Source organism: Colius striatus, chromosome 16 (genome assembly GCF_028858725.1).
Source record: "Colius striatus isolate bColStr4 chromosome 16, bColStr4.1.hap1, whole genome shotgun sequence".
Lineage (NCBI taxonomy): Eukaryota > Metazoa > Chordata > Aves > Coliiformes > Coliidae > Colius > Colius striatus.
In genome coordinates, this window is record NC_084774.1 from 6,975,709 (window position 1) to 7,003,607 (window position 27,899).

The 27,899-nt window shown below is 47.9% G+C and overlaps 1 protein-coding gene across 3 annotated transcripts in view; it reads right to left on the minus strand.

The window, feature by feature from the left end:
• Nucleotides 1-27,899, minus strand: part of ZHX3 (zinc fingers and homeoboxes 3) — a 48,603-nt gene that overhangs the window by 5,967 nt on the left and 14,737 nt on the right. For 2 of the 3 annotated variants that reach the window (XM_062009078.1, XM_062009079.1), the window contains 2 exons: nt 24,190-24,296; nt 862-3,791 (listed from right to left, as the gene is read on the minus strand). In XM_062009078.1, coding sequence (XP_061865062.1) covers nt 862-3,631 — 2,770 coding nt within the window. In that variant the 5' untranslated portion in view covers nt 3,632-3,791; nt 24,190-24,296. Of the gene's footprint in view, nt 1-861; nt 3,792-22,161; nt 22,219-24,189; nt 24,297-27,899 lie in introns of those variants that run through there. The other variant, XM_062009080.1, reaches the window with a different exon arrangement.

Sequence of the window (27,899 nt, forward strand, 5' to 3'; positions counted from 1 at the left end):
TGAATTTTAGTTGATTTTTAGTAATTGTTGTTAAGCTTACAGCCACGAAAGAGGCATGTGGGAGACTCCAAAGCAAGGCAGAGAGGCTGGGAAAGATCCCAGCTGCCCAGCATGCAACCCATGGACAGGGCAAGCGCTCAGCCATCCCCATCTGGTGGGAACCCTGCCAGGGAGGAAACGGCTCCCAGCTGCACTTCTGAAGAGCCCAGGAGGGCTTGGAAACCACCTCTCCTCTACGTGCACACACACAGATGCTTTTCAAAAGCGAGTCCTGGAGGGGGGTAGGGCCAGCAGCTGTACACTCCAGCCCTCCATGTCCTTTCCCTCCTTGCAGCCTCCATCTTTACCACTCGAGCCTTGCCCCATGCCAAACAACGATGCTCACATCTGGAGAGCTGGCAGCAGTAAGGGAGGAGGCTCTTGGCTGCACAGGCAGGCAGGGGTTACTTCTGCTGCCTGAGGCCAGGGGAGGCGTGGAGGGAGCTTGTAGCAGGGGACACAGCAGCCAGGCCCCTTCCTTCCCAAACAGCAATCCCATAAACTCAAGGGCTACCTTCCCCCAGGGCAGGTAAAGGGACCAGCCACTGTTGCTGGTTTTACTTCAGCTTAAAATAAAGCCAGGACTTGGCTTCAGAGCGGAGTCAGCACGCAGTGCCCACAGCAGGCTGCCCCACAAGAGCAGCAGCACCTCAATGGACCCTCCTCATCCTCTCCCAGAGGGATTTCCTCTCTGCTCTCCCAGCGAAACCCCAAACAGCAAGACCAGCCACTAAGCCCTTCCCCTCAAGCCTCAGTTTCGCAGGCAGCAAATGCTGATGGCTGACCCAAACCCTTGGGCCCTGCCCCAGGCAGGGGCCTTACCAAGCCGCGTGGCGGGCGGCGGGCCGGGGGCGTCGGGGGTCCCGGCGCTGCCTTCCTGGCCACCCGGCTCCCACGACTCGCTGCTCTCCGACACCTCTGAGACAGCCTCGCACGGCCCTTTCCGGCTTCCCGGCGCCTCGCCCGCCTCCTCGGGGCCGGCACCTTTGCTCTCCTCCTCGGCCTTCACTGCAAACCACACCTTGAGCTGCTGGGCGCTGAGGTGGGCGCGCTCGCAGAGGCCGGCCACGTCCTCCTCCCGCAGCCCCTTGTGCTTCTCGTAGTAGTCGTCCAGCAGCTCCCGGCCGGCGGGGCTGAGCTCCAGCAGCCCCGGGGGGAACACCCCCCGCCTGTAGTTCTCATACCACTTCAGCTGCCCGTTCTTGTAGCCGTACCGGCTGTCCCCGAACCAGCGAATGACTTCGGCCCGCGGCAGACCCGTCTGGGAAACGATGGCGTCGTACTCCTGGTTCGTGGGCCGCTGGGTCTGCACGAACATTTGCTTCAGCAGGTGCCGCTGCTGGGCTGTCTTTTTAAAGTTGAGTTTGGTTTTTGGGGGGGTGGGCGGCCGGCTGGAGCTGCCGTCCCCTTTCTCGTTTGCGCCGGTCCCCGGTAACTCGTTTTTGCCGTTGGACTCGGTCACTCGCAGGTTCTTCAGGTTGATTTTGATGGGACTGACTTTCCTCTCCATGGAGTTTGGGTTGTTGCCAGAGGCATCGATCGAGCCGTTTTCGCCCGCAGCCCTCAGCTCATCTGAGGAGTCCTCCCCTTCCCCACCACCATTTTCTGTCTCCTCCTCCTCCTGCCGAGCAGCCTCCTCCACTTTCTTATTCTCCTCCGCCACCTTCTTCTTCCTCCTCTCCGAGAACCAACTATCAATCTCCCTCCTTGTCATCTTCGTTTCTCCCCTCAGGCGGTTCACCTCCTCCTCCGCAGGAAGGGGATTTTGAGCAAAACTGCTCTCCAGGGCCTTCAGCTGCTCGGGCGCCCGCTCTTTGTACTTGGTCGGTGTGAAGTCAGGCGCCTGGTGCCACGACTGTCGCCGCGGCGGGTGGTGAGGGGCCGGCGTGGCTGCCGCTGCCGCAGGGCTCAGCTCAGCTCCTCTGGGTGAGATGTCAAAGGTTATTTCGGGCAGAGAATCGAGAGCACTGTCTCCAGGGAAGACAGCCCGGCCGCCTCTCACGTTCCTGTAGTGGTACCTCCTATCACTGAACCATTTCCGAATCTCCTTGGTGGAAAGTCCCGTGATTTTCGTCAGCCGCTCGACTTCTGCCTGGCCAGGGAACTGGTTTCTGCAGAAGCTGCCTTTCAATGCTGAGAGCTGCTCGTGGGACTTCTTGTTTTTGTACACGTTGGGATCTAGAAAGGTCTGTGAGGAGATGGCCGGGCAGGCAGTGAGCAGCGACTGGCCGCTGCTGACTACCTTCACACCCGCCGCGTTGCAGGAGCTCACCGTGCCGTGCTGCGCCGCTGCCTGTGGCTTGGGGACAGACGTCACTGCCAAGGTGAAGGAGGAGCTGGTGCCTTTCAAGCCATTTGCCATGATGGGCTGGGTGACCAGCAGTCCCCCCGTCCCCTCCGGCTGTCCCACCACGTGCCCTGGTAGAGTCGCTTGGATCAGGTGGGGGACGCTCCCGGGGTTCGCAACCAGCGGCGTGTTCAACACAGTGATCGTGGGTTGTGGCACGGACTGAATAACGGTGTTGAACATCTTCTTCCTGGCATCTTCAATCTCCTCTGGTGACCAGCTGATGCCCTGCTTCAGCCTCTGGGCAGTGAACCAGATCTTCAGCTGCTCTTCTGGGTACTTGGTCACCACAGTCAAGTAGCAGAGCTCGGCTTTGGTGGGGTAGGGGAACTTGTGGAAAGAGTTTTTCAGGAAGCTGTTGGAATCCATGGCGGCGTTGTACGTTGGAATGCTGCTCAGGGGAATCATCACCTTGGGAAGTGACTTGGATGTAGGTAGCTGTTGATGCAACGGGGGCTGCTGCTGCAGTGACACCAGTTGTGCAACACCCGCCTGCAGAACAGGCACGTTTCCAATGATGGAGCCGTTCACTACATGAGATGATTTTGTTGAACTTGCAGTGGGCTGGCTCACAGGCACAGACCCGTTTGGGAATGAATGCTCTCCGTCTTTCACCTCTGACTCACTGCCCAATTGACTCGACACATTCTCCTTCAGCGTGTGGATTTTTTTGGCCTCGGGTTTACCTTTCATTATCTTCATGATAGGGGTTTTGGTAATGATAATTTCAGACTGGCCATCCACTCCTTCTTCCGGGACCTCTCCTGGAAGGTCGTGACTGCTGTTGGCCTCGCAGACACTTTGCTCCACAGTTGTACGACTGTCCTGCTTAACCACCCTCCAGATGAAGCTGCTTTCACCTGCGTGTGACTCCGCATTGTGGTGCGAGAGCCCTTCGTGGCTGTTTGCCAGAAAGTTGCACACAACACAAGCAAACACAGGATCTTTGCTAAAGTCTAAGTGCTCAGAGTCCAAGTGCCCAAAGAACTGATGTATGTCTTGAGACCCAAAGTCACAAGACTTGCAGATATAAGTGTCACTGTCAGCAATGCCACGGTGCCCGTTAGACAAAGCTCCGTTATTCCCACTGCTGGCTCCAGCATCACCAGTTGCTGGCCCTTCCGCAGGAGCATCTTGTTGCATTCCTACACGATCATTTTCTGCAGCATCCAGTTCAGTCTCCTGAAGTACCAGTGTTTTTACTGGTATCATGCAGGGAGTTGTGGATTTTCTTTTGCTAGCCATCACTACAGTTGATGCAGATGGTTATTTTTCTTTCATTTAAATTAAAGTTGAACTTAGAAAGTGCTATTGCAAGCGTTCTGTGCTTTAGATTCCAGAAAATTCATCATGTGCCAAGGAGTTGTTGTCAAATGTTCACAAATGTTCATATTTGCCACTGAACCTGAGGACAAGGAGAGGGAGGAGGGGTTAGTTCCCTTAGCATTAGACAAAGCACAACTGTCAGAGTATTTAACTGTTTCACTCAACAAATCATTTGCTGCCACTTTCCCTGGAATAAAATAACATGGCCTTAGATGTATTGAATTTCCACATATACAACCTGTCAATTACGTGTGAAAAAAAAAACCACACAAACATGTCTTTTTTACACACCACATCAAATTCTTATTTGAGGGGGAAACCCACCAAAATTTCCCCTCATCCTGTCAAGACCCTTCAGTGGTGTTTTGTGGGGGTGCAGAGCAGTGCCTGGGCTCCCCACACCACACACTGGGTTCCCGGCACAGCAGCATGCAGGAGGCCACACCAGGCAGGCTCCCTTTGGGAAAGCCACCTGCTTTCCATCACAACAGCCTGACCAAAACTCATCACATTCCCCACACGTTTTCTTTTCTTTGAAGTCCGTTCCCCAGCCATCCTGCCGGGAAGTCTCTCACCAGCTCAACACATCAGGCCTGTGCCAGGGCCTCAGCCTGGAGTGACACCCTGAGCTCTGCAGCAGGGAGTGAGAAGGTCCGTGTGTTTTAGCCCTCCTCACCCAACAGGCCCACAAAGTGTCTGTGAGATTCCCTCCCCACTCCATGCACACTTGGTTACTGTTATAACAGCATCTGTTGGGTCTTGGTCTAGAGCTGCAAGAGAAAGCAAGGCCCCAAGACTCACGAGCAGCACCACCCCCTTGTTCCTGGCTCCCAGCTCTTCCCCTCCTACACTTTTGCACCTTTTGCCATTCATACAACTCAGTACACTGAGGGTATTTCCTAAGACAGTGTAATTTCTGTGCAACACAAGCTCATTTTACTGGGCTTGGGATGATCAGGGATCCATCACATTTCATAAAAAAGGAATCATTTTTCCTCTTCCAGCCTGTGGAAGGCCAGAGCATTGGCCTCAACCTTACTCCTGGCCTGATGCAGCTTTGCCATCTGCTCCATGCCCAAGATCACAGTCTGAGGGCAGCAAAGCTGCCTGCTGTAGCTGGCACCAGGAGTCCCTTGCCAAGGACAGGGAAGGCAGCACATCCGAGGGAGCAATGCCTCTGCCTGGAACCCCGCTGTCAATCCTTCATACAGCAGCTCTGTTGGGTTTTTTTTCCTCTTAGAGGCAGGGATAGAATGGTATTTTTCCAGACTGCAAGGTCACTTGGAAGCATATGGACACCCTGATTCACGTTACAAAGACTATGCCAGATTTTCCTGGGGTTTACAGTAACAGCAACGGAGCTTTATAAAAACACTCAAAAAAACCTGAACTAGGAAAAAAACCCCAGGCCCATTTATCATCCTACCAGATGACTCAGAGAGGTAACTCCTATCAGTTATAGCAGTTATGCACCAGAAGCTTTCTTCTCAGATCAGATATTCTGAGCTGATCTCATGCACTGAGAAATGCAGATGGGGCAAATGACTTCACAGTGCTTATGCAATACCTCCTCTGCTTATTTTTGTCAGGAGCTTTGAGAACAGAGGAATGGAAGGTCCTAATGTAAAAAATATCAGATGGAGGACGTATGATTTGACCTCCCTAACTTCATTAGACATTCCTTACAGGAATTATTCTGAAAGTTGCCTTCAGTTTTTCCAAAGGAGAGGCCTGGATGGCCAGCTCCAGCCTCAGCTGCTCCCGGGCACTGATTAAAAGGCTTGATGGGAAAACGTAACTTCCCGTTACCATGGGCTGATCTGGGATTACAAAACAGTCCTGTAAATAGTGTTAGTCATCGCTGAACTTGGCACCAGAAAAGACTGTTTTCTATGCTAAAGATTTGTGAAAAGCTAGAAATTATAACTTAAAAAAAATTAAAATCTATAAATAAAAAAGGTATTAAAGCTGTGATTTATCTGGATTTAGCCAGTGTGAATTGCACACTCTCAATCCCTGCTTTATACCACTCTCATCCCACCTTTCTGTGGTTAGTCTTTCCCTCTGCAGAGGTCCAGAAAGTTATTCATTAGCATTAGCAAGTCGAATACTTGGATGACTATGAATGGGCTTTGCTATTCGGAGGGGAACAGCATCCGTTTGACACCAATCCCAAGATCCTCATTTTTGATGCTAAGTTAAATATTACACAATCCAGCAGGGTACCATGACCTTTCCAAATCGAGTCAATTAGGAAAAACACAGTAAGACCAGCCTGCAGGCTACAAAATATAGCTTTAAAGGCTGAAAGGAGTTCGTGTCAGGGAAGAAATGGTAAAAGGGAATTCTTATTTAATTTTACTCTGCAGCTCTAACATGGGCCTGGAAGAAACTGCTGGGTCCTCTGTAAGATTTTTTGTTTTCTGCAAACTCCTGACAGAGATCCAGTTCCAGAGACTCCATTAGTGAGACAGCTCGAGTCCCAGACGGATCTCATCATGGAGTCACCAGATACCAAAAGGATGATTTTTATCTGTTAACAGAGTAAATTTGATACAGAGCAACAGAGCGACACAAAGACCCCCATTGTGCCATGTTAACAGTGCCTCTCCTGAGCATGCCATCACTATTACTTTGGGTAAATGTGAATGGCCTGACCCACCTACAGAGAACCTAAAAGCTCTGCATTTCATTTACCAGCACATTTGCATCAAGCTCCGTGCTCTCTCCAACAACTTTCGTTAAAAATGCAATCAAAGCAGCCCCAGCCACCACAGCTCTCCTGCTGGGGCTCCAATATTAATGCCACCTGAGAACACAGATTGCAAATCTAGCTGGAAGTGAAGCACAGAGCCAATTTACTGGGGAAAAAAAATATTAATCAAGTGTACTGTTTGTCCATTTAATTTCCATGGAACAGTTGCATAAGCCCATGTTTGGAGCAGGTTTTACTCACTGCTCACCTTCTGGAATGCACTAATACTTTAATACACCACTAATATATAACAGAATGGATAATTCACCACTTTCTCTGTCATTAAAGTGAGGTGATTTTAATGGATAAACTAATGGCAGAAAAAATAACCAATTAAAAACCAGCCTTCCAATGGAGCTCAGTATACTAACACCTCAGACCCATCTGTACACTCATGGGTGAAGAACTTAATCATCAAAGGGTACACAGGAAATAAAGTGGAGGAAAGAGACATTATCTGAATGGAATAGTTATCTGGCAGCCAGGGGATATATTTCAGTTCATGGTTCCTATCTAATTTATACCTGCTAGTTTAATAGTGAGGTAGCAGAGTAAGTGGGTCAAATGACCTCTGCACTTAAACCTGCCTCTGCTGCTGGAAATTCAAAGGACAAGTGACTCAAAGCAGAGTCAAACCGATTTGGTCTCCACGATGAGCCCAGGTCAGATCCCAGCCCAGCACGTGCCTGGGGGTATATGTGTCTCATATTTAAAGCATGAGGAACTGAGTCTGGGACTGATGTGTGCGTGAGACAACTGCAGCAGCTGCCCCTGTGCCAGGGCAGAGCAGACCAGCTTCTGCATGAGGCAAGCACAAAGCCAGTTGTACACCTTGGGGTGGGTTGTGGTTCCCCACCCTTGGTGTACAGCCCTGACTGCTTGTCTACACAGCTCCTAACTTAAAGCAGTTAAAAAATATCACCACAGCAAAGCTCTGGCCCACAGGCAGGCACAGTTTCATGCTGTTGTCGCTACATCATGGCTACAAGGCCAGTCAGCCTGGTGGCCACCCATCAATTGCTCAAGGGCTGTGGCTCAGAAGAGGCAAGCCCCATACTTGGAGCCAGAGGCAAGGACAGAGGAGGTGTGGGCTCCTGTTCTGCCTGACCATGCCCAGCCCTCCTCCATGTAGGAGGCCCACAAAGGCCACATGCCAGTGACCCACCTTCAGCATACAAACACATGCCACCACAAGATGTGCCAGGCTGTGATTTCAGCTACCCTGATCAATTCAGAAAATCATACTAGAGGAGGAAGACAGAACCTGTTAAATCTGGAGTCCCAATCCATGGAAACAGTGCAGCATTTCTGCTAGAGACAGCCCCAAACCTACAGTGCTGCTATGAGCATTCTCCTCCCGCAGTGCCTCCCGTAGCAGGCAAGAGCCTTCCCATCACCATCAGCAGGTCCAGGTACCCACCACTGCCCCTCTGCAGAGCCTCTTTGCTTCTGCTGAGGAAAACAATGCTGAGACTGGTCAAAGTGAGCTTAGCAATTTCAGAAAATTTACTTCTGGAGAGATTAACAAAGGGAGGTTTCGAAATTTGCACTGCTGAGTATGAACTTTCAGCTTTTTCCAGCTTGGCTGGATGTAACTGGTTTGGTTTTAAATGTTTCAGTGAATTAACGAGTTAGGTTGTTAATGCAAAACATTCATTCCACGCAGTGCCAAGGTCCCCAGTTAGAAGATTAATTTTTGTGACCTTTTGCAAAGCTTGCCTGGAAACAAGCACCAGAAAACCCAGCAGGCAGCAGCACTGGGCACAGCACAGCACTGCCTGGGCACAGGGACAGCAAGACCCTTCTCTGTCCCCAGCCCAGCCAATTCCTAGATGCCTAACCTGGGGACAAGGCTCCAGGCAGGATGGCTGCTGTGGGCCCTGATGCAGCTCTGCTGAGAAAGGAATGCTGAGGTAAAAAATAAATATGTAAATTTAAAAACAAAAAATCAACACTCAAATAGAAGTAAAATAACAGTTTTCTCAACACTTTTGGTGCCTGCTAGGCAGGCAGACACACTCCCCAGGTCAGAGACAAAGTTGATGTTTCTGTCTCATATGAAGCCAAGCACAATATTGGCACTTTAAATAATGGCAGTTTGTTTTCAAGCTGAAGCCCTGCAGGCCTCAGCTGACAGGATGATACTGGGGGGCAGAGAAAAAAATATCAAAGGGAGAAAAAGAAGTTGACATGTGAGAGTTTTTGTCCCTCCCCTTTAGGTTCTACCTCCAGCCAGGCCTAGAAGATACACATCTGTCTCTGGAAAGACCACAGATGACTTCCCAACTCCCCACTGGCAATTAGCAGATAAAGGACAGTAAAAAGTTCCCTGTGACCAGAACCCATGAGCGGGTGCTCACTGCAGCACCCAGACCTAAGAGCTGAGCTGCCTTCCCCTGCCCACCACCAGCATCCCAGAGGGAAATCCCTCTGTGTTTCAGAGTGTGTACCTGGCACCCAGTTTGCTCTGGGCAGCTCAGTAGCTTAGGACTGGGTGCTGAGGGAGGGAAGCAAAGCAAGCCCAGCCAGCAGCGAGCACAGGCGTCCATAGGACACAGCCCCACGACAGTCCCAGCACCCCGTTTCTCTTCAGTTGGGCATTAATATTTAGACACGAGCATTTAGAGTCTGTTCATGAGAAGTCATGTACAAGTTTTACCAGTTTTACTAATTTATTGCCAAAATGGGCCCAGTGTGGGCTGACAGGAGAGAGAAGGGCTGGGGACTCCTGTACTCTTCAGACCCAGGTTGAAGGGGCAAAGTCTCATTCCTCAGCCAGAGGCTGCCCCACACCAGCTCTAACCTGGGTTTTATCACCACAGACCTGGAGTCACAGGCTTTGGTTACAACAGAAGTGGAACACTGTACAGCTTGCAGTCGTATCACTTCAAGGACAGAATCCCCTGCCAGGAACAGGACAGGTATTGCTAATCTGTCCCACAGACTACATGGATAGACATGCTCTGGCAAGATCTCTCCGGGTTACATCCCTCTGATTCAATACATACAGGCACAGTTAGAGGGCACAGCCCACCTCTACAGAGCAAATCCCAGCGTCCTGGGTGCAAACATGACCTCTGTCAGCTGCCAGCACAGCTCTCTAACAGAGAAGAAAAGGCAAGATTTGGCAGGGCTGAGCTCCTCTGTTCCTGGTCTGTGGCATCCCAGATAGCTGGGGCCCAGCAGCCTGGCTAACTCTGCAAAGTCCACAGCTGGAAGGGAAGCCACGGGATAAGACCATGCCCAGCAGCCTAAGAATACCAGCAACAGAGCATCACCCCTGCTCTGCTCCATATCTCCAGGCCATGCCCTTGCCTAGGGCTGGCACCTGTAGGCAGCATTTGTCACCCAGAGCCTGGTCCATAACTGAGACTGAAGTCATGACACAATTCTTTCGGGGTTTAACCCCACACAGGGCTGCAAGTTCCCATGAACGAACAGTTAATGAGATTTTCCCCTCCAGAGCAGATTGCTGTCACTCACACTGCAGGCACTCTAAATTCAGGTGCTCTCAACAAGAACAAGGAAAGCAACCAGCAAGAAAATAACCACCACCTGAGAGAAACCACGCAGGCACAGAAAGCCTCTTATCTCATTATTTTGCACTGCACAAATGTACAAACACACACACAAATTTCAGCAGTTTCGAGCTTCAAGCAGCATCACATAGCCAACATTTGTACTAAGGAACAATTTCTCTTTATGTCAACTGGTCAGGGTGCTTTGTAGCTTAAGCCTGGCTTTGAAAAGGCGGGTGCAGTCTAAAGGCAGCGGAGCCGGCTGACTGAACAATCGTATTCATTCTCTGGTACTTGGCAGGCCTAGAGTAGAAAAGAGTCTTTTCCATTTCAGCTAGTTAAACAGACCTATTCATTAAAATTTCACCCTTCTATAAACTGCTGCACTTCCCCATTTCAAATTTGCCTCGAGGAGAAGACCTCTCTCCTCTGCCCCACAATACTCCTCCTCGCCCCATTTCAAGTCATCGCCCGTTTATGAGCTGTGTTTTTGGATTGCTCTCGTGCTTCTGGAACAGCAGCCACTCGCCTTTGCCATCGTTACCTGGGGAGAGGCTGGCTTGCTGCCTTAGCACTCAGGGACTAGCAGTAATTATCTGCCTTTTTTTTTTTCCCCTCAGATGAGCACAAAACTGAGCGAGATGGAAGGCTAGAAAGGGGTGGCTGAAACAGAACACGATTAGAGTATAAAAATAGGTCACTAGGATAATATAACCTTTAGACTATTGGCAATGTGCCCCCCTTAGAGACAGGCCTGTGTGCTATATTTCAGGAGAATGTCAGGAATAAAAAAAGCCCAACCACACACATCAAAACAAAGCCAGTGATGATCTCTTGGAGCTTTGCGTGCTTCTGTTTGAACATCACTAACATTAATTCACCCTTTTTCCTCTGCTCTCATCCATTTGATCAAGCACAAAATAAATGTTATGCAATCATGCTATTAACATCTTCCAAAAAAAAAAATAATCTCTTTTGGCACAGAGGCTTCATTACAGACTTGCTCCAAGTTACATTACCTTAGCAGAGTTCACAGACCCAGTGTCCCAGGGACCCACCTCCATAGCTTCAATCCTCACATTTTGTCCATGTTGCAAAACATTCCTGGCATTCCCCCAAAGGAAAAAGTCCAGCAGATAGATAGTCATCTCTCACCAGAGCCGGCTCTCAGGTTCACGCTACCAGCAGAGGACACCAGATAGCATTAATGGAGCTTCAAGAAGTCCCTCGGCTCACGGGTGTTTGGGTGTCCCATCACCTCACTCTCAGCTGGCGAATGCCAGCGAGCTGCTTTCTGCCTGAACAGGACAGCGTGAGAACGTTGCCCACATTTATAAATGCACAGGAGCTCTGATTTCAGTCCCTTGTGCATTCTCTAGGTTCTTTTTCTGCTTTCACTGTCAGGGATCTGTTTGCTCACAGGCACCTCCAACAGTCCCACACAGGTCAGTACATTCTGCTGCGCCACGTCCAGACTTGCTACGCGCCTTGTGATCCCACGCTTTGAGCTGGTGATCAAGCATCTCCGTATAGGTACGGCAAGACCAGCTTTGGCAGATGCAGCCCTTTGGAATGCATGTGAGAAGGGGTAGGTTATACCTAAAAAGTACTTACTTTGCATTTTTAGCATCTGAAAATGCAGAATTAGCTCCAAGCTAAAAACTATCAGGGAGCTCCGAGTAAAACCGCTGGTTCCCGAAGCAAAATGGGAACCAAAGGGAGACCCCAAATTTGGGAACTACAGCTCTAGATGTCAGCACATATATTATTAAAAGAAAATCAGCATCAGCTTTTATGTCAGCACCAAAACAACCCTGCTGCAGAACCACAAAACCAAAAGCCTGCTAGTGGGTCACACGGCTTGCTCACCAACTATCCAAGTCCTTTGTGCAATGAAGAAACGCTTGCTGAAGACAGGTTCATCACAAGTTACCGAGTAGCCACATAAGGGACAGATCCACAGCAATTTCAGGGCAATAAAGTGTCCAGAGCTTTAAAAACAAGCTGTGGGTGGGAAGTACTAAACCAAGCTACTAAATAGTACCAGACAGCAAATGTAGGGCGCTGAAATCATCTGCAGCACAGACTGAAGACTATTAGAGTGCTGCAGCCCCTTCCCAGCTGAGCAGTTCTGGATTACTTCATCCAGTGTGCCCTTTTGCAATATGCTAGCTTCAAGAGCTGTATTACGTTCTGGCTCGGCATCAACTCCCATTCCCCCACTTACAGTTGCTATAACCGAAAAGACAACTGCAAAATACTTCAGCTGGAAGTAAGGAAACAGGGTTTGGCATGTCAGGATCGTGACTTTTTCTCCCCCATGGATCCTGCTGCAGAGCAGTCCTTTCAGACCCTGAGCACAGCCGATGGCTTTTGCAGCTTATTGAGTCTGCTGGTTTATGGCAATGTTTTTCTGCTCACTGAACTGGCTCATTCTTTTAGCAGAACAAACTGTTCCACGTTGAGGCAGGAATTGGCTGTGATTTAACAAAGGATTTTTCCCTTCTGACAGTGTTTTGCAAAAGACCCAAAAAAAGAAGTTTGGAGCCAAGTTACAAAAGGTCAGGAGAGGCGAGTCAAGCACTGGGTGTAGTTCCTGTATGTCACAGCCAGTCAAGGAAATGGGTGGGGAGAAGAAGAATGGAATTTTGAGCTGCAATAATATGTATAAAGTGATGTTAATGGGAATGGGCTTTCGAATGAGGATGGCAAGTATGCAGGCACTACAACTTTTGCTTTACAAGAGCAGATTTGTTAGGTAGGCTGAGGTCTCTGTAATCATTTATCCATGGGAACTATGCATTTAAAAGAGTTCAAACAGCACAGTAATCAAAAAACCCCAAAAGCATTCTTATTTGCTTCCACTCCTCAACCTGATTTCAAGGACTCTCATCTCATCATGTACTCTCTTCTCCCGTCAGCCAAATGAATATTCAAAAGGCTTTTGCCAAGCAAACACCAGTTAACCACCAGTACAGTGCTGGGGGAAAGAAATACTGGGCTGAGACACCTCGATGAGACTGGCACCTTGTCCTTCGTGCTCTGCTCTTGCATCCCAACCACTGTACTGCAGGGAAGGCACTCCTGCAGAGGTGCGCTGGCTGCCACAGTTGCTCTACCTGCTCCTTTCCCTGCCCCACAGCAGGACAACACCTTGTGCTGTGGGTGGGGAAGGACCTGGCACTGTGGTCCCAGAGACACAGCCCTCCCTAGGGACTGGATGACAGATCTTCTCTCTTCTACAGCCTGAGATCAGAAATTATTTTGGCATTGGATGGACAGGTTCCAGATGAGGCCCCACTCTCTGTTCAGTCACAGCAGCTGGTAGGGTCAAGTGCATGGACAGACCAAGATGACCAACTCTGGCCCTGCAGTTGCTGGAAACAGGGGAGCCAAGGCGATCTGCACAGTTGACAGTATGTCATGCCTCATACTCAAGCTTTTCCAAGCCTGAGAGGATCCCTAAATAGAATGAAACCACCCACCACTGGAACACAGTCACTTTTGTGGCTGGAAGGGGCAAATGTTCAACCCCATACAACAATGCAACACAACAGTCAAGACTGTAAGTGAAGAATACTTCATCCACTTAAAACTGACAAGGGAAATTAGGGACAACATCAAATACTAGAACTACCATTTGGTCCTCATGCTTACAGTTCACATACCTACGCTGCAAGAGTGGCACAGGCTTTTCTTCCATTGCCTTAAATAGACAATACCCTGCCTAAAGCACTGAACCACAAGAACTTCACAAGCATATAGTCAGACGGGCAAGTGTTCAGCTACTTCAGCTGGAACATCATTTCCCCAAAATATTCAGCTCCTTTTTAGTACCTACCTAAGTACCTCCTGCCTCTAGAGGCTTCCAAAACCCCAAACCCACCTGGACACGTTCCTGTGTGACCTTGATCAAGGGGAACCTGCTTTAGCAGGAGCTCTACAGGCCTCTTCCAACCCCACCACTCTGGGATTCTACAATAAATGTTAGACTTCCAAAAGTGCCCACTTCCCAGTAGAGGGTCCTACTGGCGTGCAGCAGGGTAGACCATTAAGAGAGCTCAGCATCCTAACAGTCAAAGCCTTTACTGAGATTTGCTTGATGACAAGCCAAGCCTCCACAGTCCTCCTCACCACAGCTAACGTTACATGCTCCAACTTCAGCTGCCAAGGAGAGCAGGAATAGAAAACTACATCATCTCACCAAACTCCCATCCACTGACCCTGAAGAGCTCAACAGGGTACAATCTTCTCCCTTCCACTAAAATACCATTTCTTTGAGGATTGATAGTAAAAGAAAAAATGGATTTGAGATTGCATTTGACATTTCCATGGGCATGATCCAGGCGCCTGGTTGTGTACCTGCCAGCCAAAGGCAATCCCTGTCATCTGCTCTCTGGTTTGAAAACTGTATTTGTTCAGAACCATTTGTTGAGTCACTGGACAGCACGCAGAGATACTGAACAAAGTTCAAGGGTTATTTGTGATATGAACCATGCTTGTCAGGACTCTTCCTCCAGCTGTTCAGTGACACTTGGAATGGACTTGTCCTTACTGCAGAGTCAATTATCATTTTAGTTGAAAGCCCACCATCCTCTGTAGGTCAGCTGTGAGCTGAAAGCATCCCAGCTATTTGCTGCTGGAAGCGAAAGGAATTTCCTTACTCTCAGAAGACAGACATTTAAGATTAGTTTCAAGTACAGTTGTGATAAACAAATCCTGTCTTACTCCTCTCCTCCTGTTTCCTTCTTTGTTTTTAAAATCATGTCTGCTGATCTAACCAGCCTTTTCCTTTTGACTTTTTCCTCCCCTTCCCATGAAGGGTGGAAGGTTGGCACTTGTGTTCTTACCTTCCCACAGGGCACAAGAGCTCAGGACTCTGGCTCTTTGTCCACAGCCAGTTAGTGGAGTCTCTTGCTGGCTGGGAGATGAGCTCAGCAGTCCGCTCCACCTCCCCTGCTCAAGAGCTGGGGGATGGAAACAGCTTTCATCAGACTGAGGAAGACAAGAAGGGTTTTAAAATAGTATGATGGCCTGGGTAAAGGGTTTTGGACTGAGATCTCCTGCAGGCCTTTATTCAAATTATCAATGTACTCCTTAATTCTATGATTTGTGGATCGCAAGACCTTGATACAAGGAGAGTCTTTTAAAAAAATTAGGCATGCTGGGAGAATTGCTTCTTTGCCATGTGTTAACAAGTCTGCCCATGAACTGCCAGCAATTACTAAGCCTCCACGCTGCAGTCAAAGCTCTATACAATGGAATTTATTATTTTTAAGCCCTTCAGACATCAACATAGCAAACTTAAGAGAGCTATTTGGGAGATTAAGATAGCAACACCACCATATTATTCAATTTAGCTCCAACACTGAACACTTATTTCTGTAAAGAGTCACAGCTAATACTACATTTCTAACTGCCAATACAGACAAATACTTACAGCTTTAAGTCACATTACAGCATGGTCTTGTAAACCAAATTTAGGAAATAAGAACAAGGAAATTACTATCATTATGCAAATACTGCCCAATTGCTGCCAAGCTCTACCAAACCTATCTTCAGGTCTTGGCCATAGGCTTCAAAAATACACTAAGAGAAACTGCAACTTGAAGAAATCTCAGTTTTCTGTGCATGCAGCCAGCTGTGAAGTTACTGGTGCAACTCCAGCAGCTGTCTTCGGTGAGTTTTCTGAGTATTTAATTTGTTCATACAAGTGCAAAGAGGCTTGCTGCCACCTCACCAGCCCAGCTCGCTGCCTGCTTAGCACAGTGCCACAGAGAAGAGTGGTAACTCTGGGTTTTGACAGCGATGTGCCAAGCCCAAGGGCTCCTGCCACACATGTTTGGGTGCTGTTCCTATGTTCTCAGCCCAGCTCATGCTGGGAGGGACTTGCTGGAGGCCATCTGGGCCAACCTCCTGCTTCCAGTAAAAAAGTTTCCATCAATTCTTCAGTGAGCTGGTGGAGCTGCCTATTAGTACCAAGCTCCTGTTGCCTACAACCTGCTGCTGCATGGGGCGAGAATAGCTTATGGCCACTTGTATAATTTACACAGACCACTGAGTAACAGTTCTTTCAAAAATCCAGATGATTTGCTAAAAAATTAGAGGGGGGGGGGGGGAAGCCCCAAGCCATATGTAGACAGGTCCCAGGGCTTTTTGGCCCTCCTGTGACAACAGCAAACAGAGTTTACTAATAGCTGCATTATTTGCCCAAACCAGACTTGCAGGCAGGTGACAGGGGAGAGCAATGGGAGAAAAGAGAGAAAGGACTCGTGTTTGGTTTCTATCATTACGCTGCTTAAAGAGGAGCCAACTGCTGCATTTTGCCCTCTTTAAATCAGCCCTTCACAAAGCATTGAGAGATGAGACTGGGTGCAGGACTAGCAGGATGGCAACAAAGGAATAACCAAGGAATTAAACTAAATAAGAGCCAATAAAAAAAATTAGTTTGCCTATTTAGAGGCACTCATTTCATTATAGCTGACTTAACTGGAAGCTTTTGGAGAAAAGCTATCTTTTGGAGAAAAGCTATCTTTTGGGAATCCAAAGTTTTCCAGCCCTTCAACTGACCATGGAAAAGTTCTCATTGCAAAGTGTACCATAATTAACAGAAAGATTCCTGATTTACACCACCAAATGCATCATGACCTATGTTATAACCTCAGAGAAACAGAAACCAAGACTTCCTCCTCCTTTTTTTCAGTAATAAATGAAGGGTGGTCTTATTACACCAGTCTAAATCATTCATCAGATCATTAGGGTGAATGGCCTGGGGTACATTATCGAGGCTGTATAACGTAACTAAGGAAACAACAGGATAAACTGAACTGCAAGAGGAGTCAGTGCAGGGGATGATAATGGCAAAATAACATTTATGCTGAGTTAGCAGGCAGGCTGCACATAAAGGAATGGGGATGACCAGCTGGCTCAGGGGCTTGGTCATGGCATGATGCAGCCTTTCATTTCTAGGGCAACTGTCCAGATCGTAGTCACATTAGCAAAATGTGGTTCTCCAGGCACCTGCTTTATTCCTGGGGCTGGGAGAGAACAAACTTGGAAGCATCTTGATACTGCACCAAAATGACAGTGTGTCATGCTGGATGAAGCTCAGGACAGCAGGAACTCCCTCCCTACACACACATAATCACCTGCTGGCAAAAGATTATGCGAGTAGATGTCTGCAATGTCAGAAGAGCAAGGGGAAGAAATGTTCACAGCCTGCAGGACTCATCCCCAGTCGGGTTGGAAGCAGACAAGGTAGCTTTGCAGTGAAACCCTGCAAGGGTAAAGCTCTTAAGATCACTCACACAGATCCTTGCGTCAAGCTGCTTATCCCAGTGGCCTGGATCAGGCAGAGCAGCAGAGAAGGTTCATTAAATGAATTCCCCCTGGATTAATGCTGTAAAACTAGATCCACCTTTTAGCAACAGCTGGGAAAGTGGTTTGCAGCACAGCCCAAAACACTGCAGAGCTATATCACCACTCCTGAGATTCTTCTAGACCATTTGCTTTCCAATGCAGAGGGCTCCACAGTTGCTAGGGGAAGCACCTAAAATTCAGGGATAGCTGCTCTCATCTGTACCCTTCACCTTCTCCTCCCTTCTATAATCAGGCACAAGTCTCATCACCACCTGGCAAGTGCTGGTGAGTGGTGAAAAGCTGCTGGCAAAGCAGATACCCCTACCTTTTAGGTTACACAAGTTGCCATCTTGGGCCACGTCCCATGAGCCTGCAGCTCCCCACAGCCAAGCCTTGCTTGAAAGAGGATATTCAGGTTACAAAGAACAGCACAACACTTGCTGTCTCCCAGAGCATTCAGGTGTTCTGAAATTGTTCACCAGGGATCATCTATGTTAGGAAATTGCAGCTAGCCTCCTCCTGGTTGCCTGGCATCTTCTCCTCATTCCTCCCTTCCTCTGCCAGCAGTTATTTCCATGGCAGTTTAGATTCTCCTCAAAGAATGCTTGCTGAGCCTCTCCCCAGAGCATCTCCTGTCAGGATCCTCCAAGAGACAACTCTGAAGGCTCTCAGAAGTCACACATCTGTGTGGTCTTCCATACACACACATCAGTCTGGAGTTCACCCTCCCCAATACACAATATGGCTTGAATGATTACATTAGAAGGTTAGACAGAATAAGTGCCTGAAGATATCACATCTTCTATATTGACACTTTGATTTCTTCCCTTTTACCAGTGTCAGACCTGTTGTTCACGACCCAGTTTTACTGTGGGAGGGTTCTCAGCTACAGGCAGAGTCTAAGGGAATAGCTGGCAGACCTACCTGAAGTCTGAGGTTTACAACCCCCTGTTCTATACACAGCCCCAACCCGTTATCCTGCCCTGGACAGCAAGCACTGCCAGCTGCCCAGCCTCGCAGCATCCCACCTGGCACACCATTAAATAACTCAAGATACTTTGAAGAGGAAAGGGCATGGGGTTTTGGTTTTGGGGAAGGGTAGAATGGAGGATGAAAGCAAAGCTTCTGTTCAAAAGGGATGGATTTTCCCAACTGCTTCTGGCACAGGTTATAAAAACTTCATATGACAGATATTGACACCAAAGATGAAAGAGCTGGACCCAGTTTATGCTGTGCTACTAAGTTGCATTGGTGTGCTTCTCAACAGCCTGCACAAGCCATTGAACCCAGAGGGAAATACAGATATCTGTATTTTCATTATTTCTGGAGAGTCAGATATTCCCCAGGAGCATTTTTACCCACCCACAAATACCACAAGGCCTGATTTTGTGCCACTTCTCAAAGAGGCTCATTTCCATCTACTCAACCAGAGCGTCCCACAACGGCTGGAACTCAGTCGCTGATATGAGGAGGGAATCTCAGGTGAGCAGCTCTCCCAGATCCACCCCTGGGCCATCAGGCTCTAGTAGGGGGAAGAGGGGCTGTATGCCATCAGGATGAAGGAGGTTCAGCATCACTCCTGAAATGCAGCAGTTGGAGATGGGAACTTCTGTGGAGGCTTCCCATGGGCTTATCCCACGAGAATGGCACAGGGTCTTCATGGCACAATGTGAGAGCCAGTAAGCCCCCTGCCCCCCTGGTTGTCTGCCTTTCTAACCAAGAGGTTGTAGCATGTTTCAGGGATACTGAAAGCCCTTCTTGATATTTAGAAAGTGGTGAAAGGGATGGTCAGCACTGTTACCCACCACCAAAAATGAGGAAGCCAAAGTGGGGAGAGATTAAACCATCTGCCTGAGGTCCATCTGCATGCTGCCATGAGGAGCAGTGCCACGTGCCAGCATCTCTGATCACAAAGCCATCACCTTTCCCTAGCATCCACCCAGGTTTAAAGCAGAAAGGCAGCACAGGAGTAAACACAGCAAAGTATGTTACAGGAAAACTTCACAACAAAGCCAAAGGAGCACCAGAAACCTGCTCTACCTGAACTGGCCGTCCATTTAAAACTAAAGGAAGAACTTGAAGCAATGCAAAGGAAGGCTTCCCAGCTGAAGGAGCAACCACCCTGCTACTGCATGTCTGTGGTTATGCAGGGAACCCCAGCACCTCACAGAGCAAGAGCTCTGGGCACCTAGAAAATCATTTAATTGGATCATCCCATTCTGTTTTCCCCAAGAGAACAGAAGAAAGGCCCATGAGATGGTCACGCTACTCCATCCAGATGCTTACACATTAGCTATGGAAAAGGGGACAGGTCTCTTCCCCACAGCTCCTGGCTGGAAGGGAAACACTGTCACCAGTGTGTTACAGAAAGGGAAATGAGGCACAGAACAATGTTAAATAACTTGTACAAGGTCACAGGAAGCCTATAGCAAAGCAAGTAATTGAACCCAGGACTTGTGAGTCCCCAGTCTTGTTAGTTATCAGAGATCAGCCTTTTAGTGGGTCACCTTTAGTCAGAAACCCTCCCAATTTGCATACAAAAGCACTGCCAAGAGATTATGCTGAACTACATTGGCACAGAGAATTATTATGAGTTTCCCTTACAGCCCAACACACTCAAAGGGTTGTTTTGGAAATAAAATACAATAAAACTTGCAGCATGTTAGGTGTGCTGGAACAGGCAACTCCCCAGCACCACAAGCAGCTGAACCCCAAAGCGCATGGAAGGCTCCAGATCGAGCTGGCAGATAAGGAGGGCTTTTTCCTTCTTTCACTTTGTTTTGAAGGGTGGTCTCCAGTGAGTAAGAGCTTACTGGTTCCTGAGTTTCACCTTGGATTTACATCTTCATCCACAAATACCTCTGGATGAAACAGAACATTGCAGCCTTAGCACTGAGCCAAACATTAAAAAGCCTTTCCCTTTGGACGAGGTCTCTCCTTGAACCTGGTGTGCCAGCAGTTTCTGTTGCTACAAAAACAACTGAATGCACTTTACCCATGCTTTCATGGGCCACAGGCACAGTTCTTTGCCTTCTTAAAGAAAAACTGCCTACAGCATCTCTCAACAGACCCCAATCCCTTCAGAGAAACTAGAAACAGCCTTTGCCTTCCGTACATTCAGGGTACCCTTGGCAAGCAGCGCTGGCTGAAGGCATCTCTGTGGCTCCTGCAAGTCTGCAGGGTGGGGATGGCCACTGTCTGAGTCCTCACAGTGCCACCTCCCCACGAACCCCAATGCCTTCCTGGGGGACAGTTCACCTCCCTCAGAGCTCCACAAACAGCAACCCAGGGCTGCAGCATCACTGCTGCCCAGGGAGAGCTCAACCACATGCAAACAGGAACAGCAGATCCCAAACCCTTCCATTAAACAGATGCAATTTTTAACACAACAGGCAATCAAACCATGTCCATGGATATCTACAGCACTCAGAAAATTCTCAGTTGATGACAAATAGTGAAAGTGTTGGGCAATAGGTTTGGAAAGAGCTACCAAGGCTGGAATTTGAAGGCTGGAATTCGCCTTTCACTCAATACAATGCAGGCTGCACAGAGGGGAGTAGAAACAGTTTGTGAAGGTCTAGCCAAGAAGTTCATACAGTGTTTAGGCATCCAGTGGCTTCATCTTTCAGGGTACAAGCAATCTACTTTGTCAGTTTGGTACTGTATATATGTTCTGAGCAGATAAGTCAGTAACAGTAGGAAGGGAGGGATGAGTGAAAAGGATGCAAAGGCACCAGGAAAACAGTATCTGAGCTGCAAGCTGGTAAAACTTTAGTTACATATTGACTGTGTAGTATGAAAACAGAGGTAGAGCACCATGGTCAGATGCCAGATGAGCATCACAGCTCCACATTCAGGGCTACTGCAGCCTGCCTGGGCAACAGTGGGCATTACTGAGGGCTAAGGGCTGACCTCCAACTACCACCTTCCTTGGGAGCAACAAACTCTGTTGGCTCAATAGAAAGAGAGAAGAAAAAGAAAAAAATAGAACTTTGCCTCCACTAAGGCTCTGCTACAGGAAAAAAAACTCCAAGCACTACCCAATTAAAGGGATAATGGACAATTCTTTTTATGCAAAGCCTTCAAGGGGGGAATTCTTTACTTCATGCTCTGCTGCAGATTTTCAGATGAATGTTTGCTCTCAGGAAAAATTTCTTTCTCAGAGTGGGAAAACTAAACATATCTTTTCTTCATCTCGCTTTGACTGGCAGAGCAGAGGCAGCTGTTCCATTGAATGATAGCCGTATGAGCACAAAAACCCTGCCCCAGACTGTTTAGCTTTAAGGCTGCTCACCAGAAGACCCTGCTGTCACTCCAGTGAGGAGCACACTCCATGGTATGGCAGGGACAAGAGATGCCATGCAAGCACCCAGTTTTGTGAGAGCACCATATGCTTTCACCCCTGTCTTCAGTACAAGCACATCATCCGACCAGGATGAACCCCTCAGAAAGAACCAGCTCAGTGGAACCACCTCCAGGAAGGTTATTAGTAACAAGACCAAACTAGCAGCTGTGGGTCTCCAGATGGATGTGTCAAACAGAGGGCTGAAGAGGCATGACATCAACTAGGTCAAAGATTTGCTTGCTTTGAAATCCTACTCCTCCTTATTTAGGTTACAGGAGCACCCAGAGGCCTCAGCCAAGCCAACATCTGCCCTACAAAGCTTGTGCTGGAGAAGTGCATTTGCACATGTAATGACCACCTCCATGCCGAGTTCCCACCCCACAGAAATAACATTTCCAACACATCATTTACATACCAAGCCCATAATCCAACGGACTATTTACAAGCCAAGAGCATTCTTCACAGCTCTTACCTTCATCTCTAAGGTCCCAGTCAGTGACTGCTTTGAAGAAGCCTGTCTGAAGGCAACAGGCAGCCCTGGGAACAGCCGAGCCTAAGAACTGGGATTTGCAGAAGTTAAATAACTGAGACAACTAAGCACAGCTCACAAGATTTTGCTCCACAATCCAAGTGCTGAAAGCTGAAAACTTAAAACATTTCCTCCCTGAATGCATTAAATTCCCATTTTCCTATTTCAAAGTCTTCCACTTGCTTCAGCATCCAAAATGCACTTCCCAAATGCACTGCTAGGAATAGGGTGTCGTAAACACAGTTTTACAGAAAAGGAAGGTTAACACACAACATATTTTTGCCATTACTTCAATACATCCTGCAAGCTCTGCAAGCTTGGTAAAGAAAGAGTCTATTTAAAAATCTAGGGTGGGGAAGAATTAGCTCACCAAAACCATAAACAGATTTGCTTTGCACTTTCAGTCCAAGAGAAAAACAAGACAGGCTAAGTGCATACTGATGCACACAATAGCACAATCGCTTTAAAAACAAATGAATTGGGAGGGAGAGACATCAGAGGAAGGCAGAGGCAAAGGAGGAGATGAGAGAAAGGAGCCACGTCCTAAAGCAGAGATCCTGCATGGTTCTTAAAGCTCCCTGAGAAGATATTAGAGAGCCTCCATGTGCCAGTGATGGACAGTGAGCTTGCAGAGAGGATGACACATGTTCCTGCAATGTCACGATCTGTCTCTGGGTGCAAGTCCTTGAGTAATAAACGACATTACTTTCTGCAAACGTAACACAAAGGAATCCTTCCCACTTACCCAGTGACCTTCCACACCAAGAATCCAAATACATTACTGTCTTTCAGTGGCAAATACCAAGGGATATAACATTGAATTCCCTTCTCCCTACTCTCCTTCCAGAGAGGTTCTGACTCCTTTTACCAAGTCAGAGTGAAGCTACAAAAGCTTTACCCCTCTTCCTCCTGCTGAATTTTCCCTCTATAATGATAAGACAACCCAGAGAGCAACAACACTCTCTGTGTTTGCAATTTTACTGCCATAAGATGTTTGAGGGTCCACCTAGCATGCAGTTAATTGAGGCAGCTTCAAGGAGGACAGTCCTCAGGAGGCTGAAGGTGCCCATAGATTCCAGCACATCACATGTTACAGCAGGGTCTGTTTATCCCTACCAGTTTAACAGACTGGATTTAGCCTGCAGAACTGGAAGCGTGTGGGGAAAGCTACAGCAAACAGCATCAGTCCAGTTGTACTTCCAGCACTGATTTAATAAAGTCTAGAAACCAGCCGTTTCCAGGCGTGGCATAAACTGAGTAAAAATCACTCTCGGGTTTGAAAACCCCATTTCCATGGGGACATTGTCATTTATCACACAGTCATGAATTGGGTGAATGAATCCCTGCCAATCTACTCACTAAGGCTTAAGGCTTTTTCTTGTAAGAAATGAAGCTTAGAGCTTCAAATAAAAGGGCTTTGCTCTAGTATGAGACTCATTTTCTTCAAAAATCTGGAATGGTGTAATGGAAACCCCGTGTTCCTTCCAAGCACATGTCTTCCATCCACAGAAGCCAGGGGAAAACACATGGCTCTCCTGACCCCTCACTCAAGACAGGACAGATGAACGCTTATTTAGTTGTATGGATTCTTTGGGGTGGGCAAGAAAATAAATCAGCAGTCTAGCACAAAGACAGAGAGGAGCACCAGCCAGGAGTACAAGTGCATAGGACATCTGAACTCTGCCCTGTCCAGGGCATGACATTCAAAAGCAAAAAATAAATTGCCCACTTCTCAGAGAGGCCTGAGATCATAACCCAAGATCTGTATGGACTACAGAGCACAGCGTGGCTCAAAGGTTAACAGAGCAAACCATCGCATGATCACTTACTTCAGCCCTCAGGCCAGAACAGCCTTTGTAGGAGAAGCCTACACTACAATCCTATAGTCCACATCTCTCTGCCAAAGCTACATGAGACAAAGGCACACAGTGCTCATCACATCCAGAGCCCAGGGTGGCAGTGGTGACCTACCTGTGTGAGGGACCACGACCTTGGCCTGTCCTTCTCCAGTTCCTCCTCTGTGCTCGAGCGCATCTTTAAAGTGCCTGTAGTCGCTTCAGCTGCACCAGGATTCAGTGCTGGAAGAGAAGATGTTACACCAAAAATTACTGCTGCACCTCCGAAGCAGAAGGTGACCCTTGGTTAGAAAAGGCTGAAAACTTAGCCACTGATGAGTTTAAGGTGTCTCCCAACTCATGCAATCGACCCCACTGTGCTCCCACGGTACATCCTCACTGAAGCATCTTTGCTATTTTTCCCCCTTCTCCATTCAATTAGCAAAGGCATCATTTATCAGAAGTTAACCAAGTTGACTGGACTAATCACTAAGCACTCAAGCACACTGCTCTCAACCCAGTGAATGTAAAAACCTCCCCACTGCAGCATGCTGGAAACCAGGGCCACTGCTCCCTGGCTCCCAGACCCAGTTCATTAACAGGACTGGAAACCTCAACTGGCTGAGAACATATTTAGAGAAGCAATCCCAGCACCCCGACCAGCACTGCCGCAGCCTGCGGCTATATATAACCTGCAGCTTTGCTCGTAGCTGCAGGCTGCCTCTCTCCCCTCCATTTTCCTCTGCTGCCGTCCAGTCCCCGTTCCCTCATCCCCAGAGAAGCAGCAGAGCCAGCCCAATGTATTTCATAATTTCTAAACTTAACCATCTAAAGGGACAACCAGCCAAGTTGATTTCTGGGATGAAGTTCAGACCGAGGGAGAAAACAGCATATTGAAAAACAGAGTCACTCTGGAAAAAGGTGAGCCAGGGCTTGTAATAAGGATGAAAATTAGGAAAACTGTGTTGTGATTCCCAAGGAAAGGAAAATTTAGGCTTGTGTGCTGTTCCTGCTGAAGCACAGCCAGCGACAGGTTCTCCTCCCCCAGCAACACATCCCAAGGGTCTCTGTGCTTCCAACAGCGTGTGCTCAGGCTGAAGTCCCCTGGCACAGCCCTGCAGATCTGCTTCACAGGTTGGATCCTGCTGTCTATACCCTTTGCTCACAACCAATGAGTTTCTTTGATCAAAATAAAGAAGTGGCAAGGAGAGATTTAACCAAATGGCTAGCACAGATGTGTTACAATTTGTGAGGGTGCTCCCTGACCCCATCTACAAACCTACAGACAAGAAGCTCTGGCTGTAACCACACAGACCAAACCCCAGGAGGGGTTAAAAAAAGGAGAAGAAAAAAAATTAATTGGAAGGGTGTTGAAGGACATACAAAGGCTTTGCCTTATAAGCACTCAGGTGTCCCCTTGCTTCCTGCTGCAAAGCCACTCAGACAAAGCTCCCCTGGGCCCGTGGTGTTGGTTGCTGCATGTTATTTTCCCAATTTAATTCACAGAAAACACAAAGCAAGCACAAAACTGGGGGAAAACTGAGCCCCAAGTGTGGCAAATCACAACAGTTCAGGGAACAAGAAAAAAATGCTTTAAATGCCTTCTAGATGCTGCAGCTTTTCTCTTTTTCCTTGCTTTTCTTTCCTCTCCCCTAAAAAGAAGGGAAGGCTTATTCTGAACCAACCAGGTTTCAACACACTTGGAAAGATCTCGGTGTCGGATGCCGGGACCTTGACATAACAGGTGACAACCTTCTCTGTGCCAGAAAAAGTTTAACATATAATAAGAAACAAACATTAGACTGCTGATGGAGTGAGTTTTTATTCCAGCAATTTGTGTAAATGTCCTGTAACAACTTGCACAACACCACCATCTCCCAAACAAAGTGGTACCAGCTGCCGTTCCTCCTTCCATAAACGCTACTGCCCCTCTCCCTCGACTATATGAGCTCTCTCTGCTATGTCAGGTTTAATATCATTTACACTTTCCTTTAGGGATTCAACATATGCCTAAGACTTTAACAAAAAAGATTTTATCATCCTTGGAGTACCTAAATTAAGAAGAGTGACCTTGGCCACAGCAGCCTGAAGAGCTTTGAGCTTCCTGAAATTAAAAGAGGTTTAAATAGCTGGAGGGAGAGAAAAATCTGAGCTTCTCAAAACCTTGTTCTGAAATATGGAGCAAAATCCCTGCAAATTTGGCACCATGAGCCACTATTACCCTCACAGCTCCACTTTGAATTGCCTTAAGTTGCTGCTTCAAGTAAAATAATACAGGAGAGAGCTGAGGCAAGGGGGCAGGGGCTGGGGTTTTCTCCGAGCAGCACGCACAAACAGTTCAGCTGCTTATCACTGGAACTCTAACAGCAACAAGGACAACCAAGGTTTGCCTTTTTCCCTAATGTCTTTCAGATATTAAAAGCTCAGTATCTGATATTTGTGATACATTCAGGCCCCTCTGCCTTGGAGACTTCCACTGTCTGCCACAGACACCCATCATCGTTCCCAGCCAGCCTTTCAAAGTCTTAGGGTTTCCTCAGGCTTGAGTAAGCAGCTCAACACCTGCAAACAGTTCAAGAATGGAGAATATATTCCCCAAACATCAGACTCAACACAGAGAATAAGTTATCCTCATACACCTGAGGGTTTAAAACAGTCATGCCTGAACCAGTGGGGACAGAGGGCTCATGAAAAGAGAGGGAGGAACACCAGCCTCCTGGCAGCATCCCCGCACAGGGATCCACAAAGGGTTTCTGCATCTAAAAGTCAAAATCCTTGCAAAGTCTCAAGAACAGGGGTTATTGTTTTCCTTTCACCTGGCAGCCTCATCTCAGATGTTGTGGTTTTTTAATGGCTGTTAACTCTCTCTTTGCCCTCTCTTGGTTTTGGGGTTTTTTTTCGATAGGGCTGGAAAGGAACAAGGTCATCCCAGAACAAAGCCACCTTGCAGAACAGAGCCTGCTTCCACCTGATACTGGCACAGCAGCTGAGGCAGCCCCAGGCCTGGCTCTCAAAGCTCTGTCCTGCTGGAGGCTGTGCTGAGTGTGAGCAAAACCATACAGAAAATGACAAAACCAATTCCCCTGTCCACCAGTCCCAAAGGGGATGCTCTCGGGGATGCTTCACCTTTTCTTGCTGTCCCCAGGACTGCGAAATAGCTGAGCTGTGCAGGCACTTTGCAAGACCCCAGCTTTGACAGAGATAAGTACCTTGCTTTGCTGGCCACCGGGACCTTCCTTGGTCCATGGGACCTTCTGCCCCAAAAGCCAAGCACATGGCAAGGTTTCCTCACAGAGCCACTCCATGTCCCAACACCCACAACAAAACAAGTCTTTCAGTTTTCTCCAATGAGCTTTTACAACCATTATGATTCAGCAGTGCCATAGATGGACTTGAAGTTGATTAAAGATAGATGTTCTATCTGGCAAGGAGCAAAAAAACTCAATTATACCTTGAGACCTGAGTTGATTTGTGTAGATCTAACAAAAAATGTGACATGCAGCAATGCACAATTGTGTCCAAAGAAGAACTAACTCTCTTACCTGGCCTGACATACATCAATAGCACAGAGCAGCTCCCTGCTCCTGACTAGGAAACAGTTGTTCTCTACAGAACTAAAAGGAGCTGGTGTCAGATTGGCATCTTTGCTAAGAGTCTTGGAGGAAAAAGCATGCAGAGGACACTGCAGAACATGGTCCTGTCACACAAAGGATGTGCGTGCAGGAAATGCTGCTCAGGCAAGTGGGACCTCCTGCCACTGCCCAGCAGAGACCATCCAGGCCCACAGGCTCCACTGCAGGCTGTCACCCTTTGAAAAAGGCTCTCATTCCCAAGGTACAATTAAAG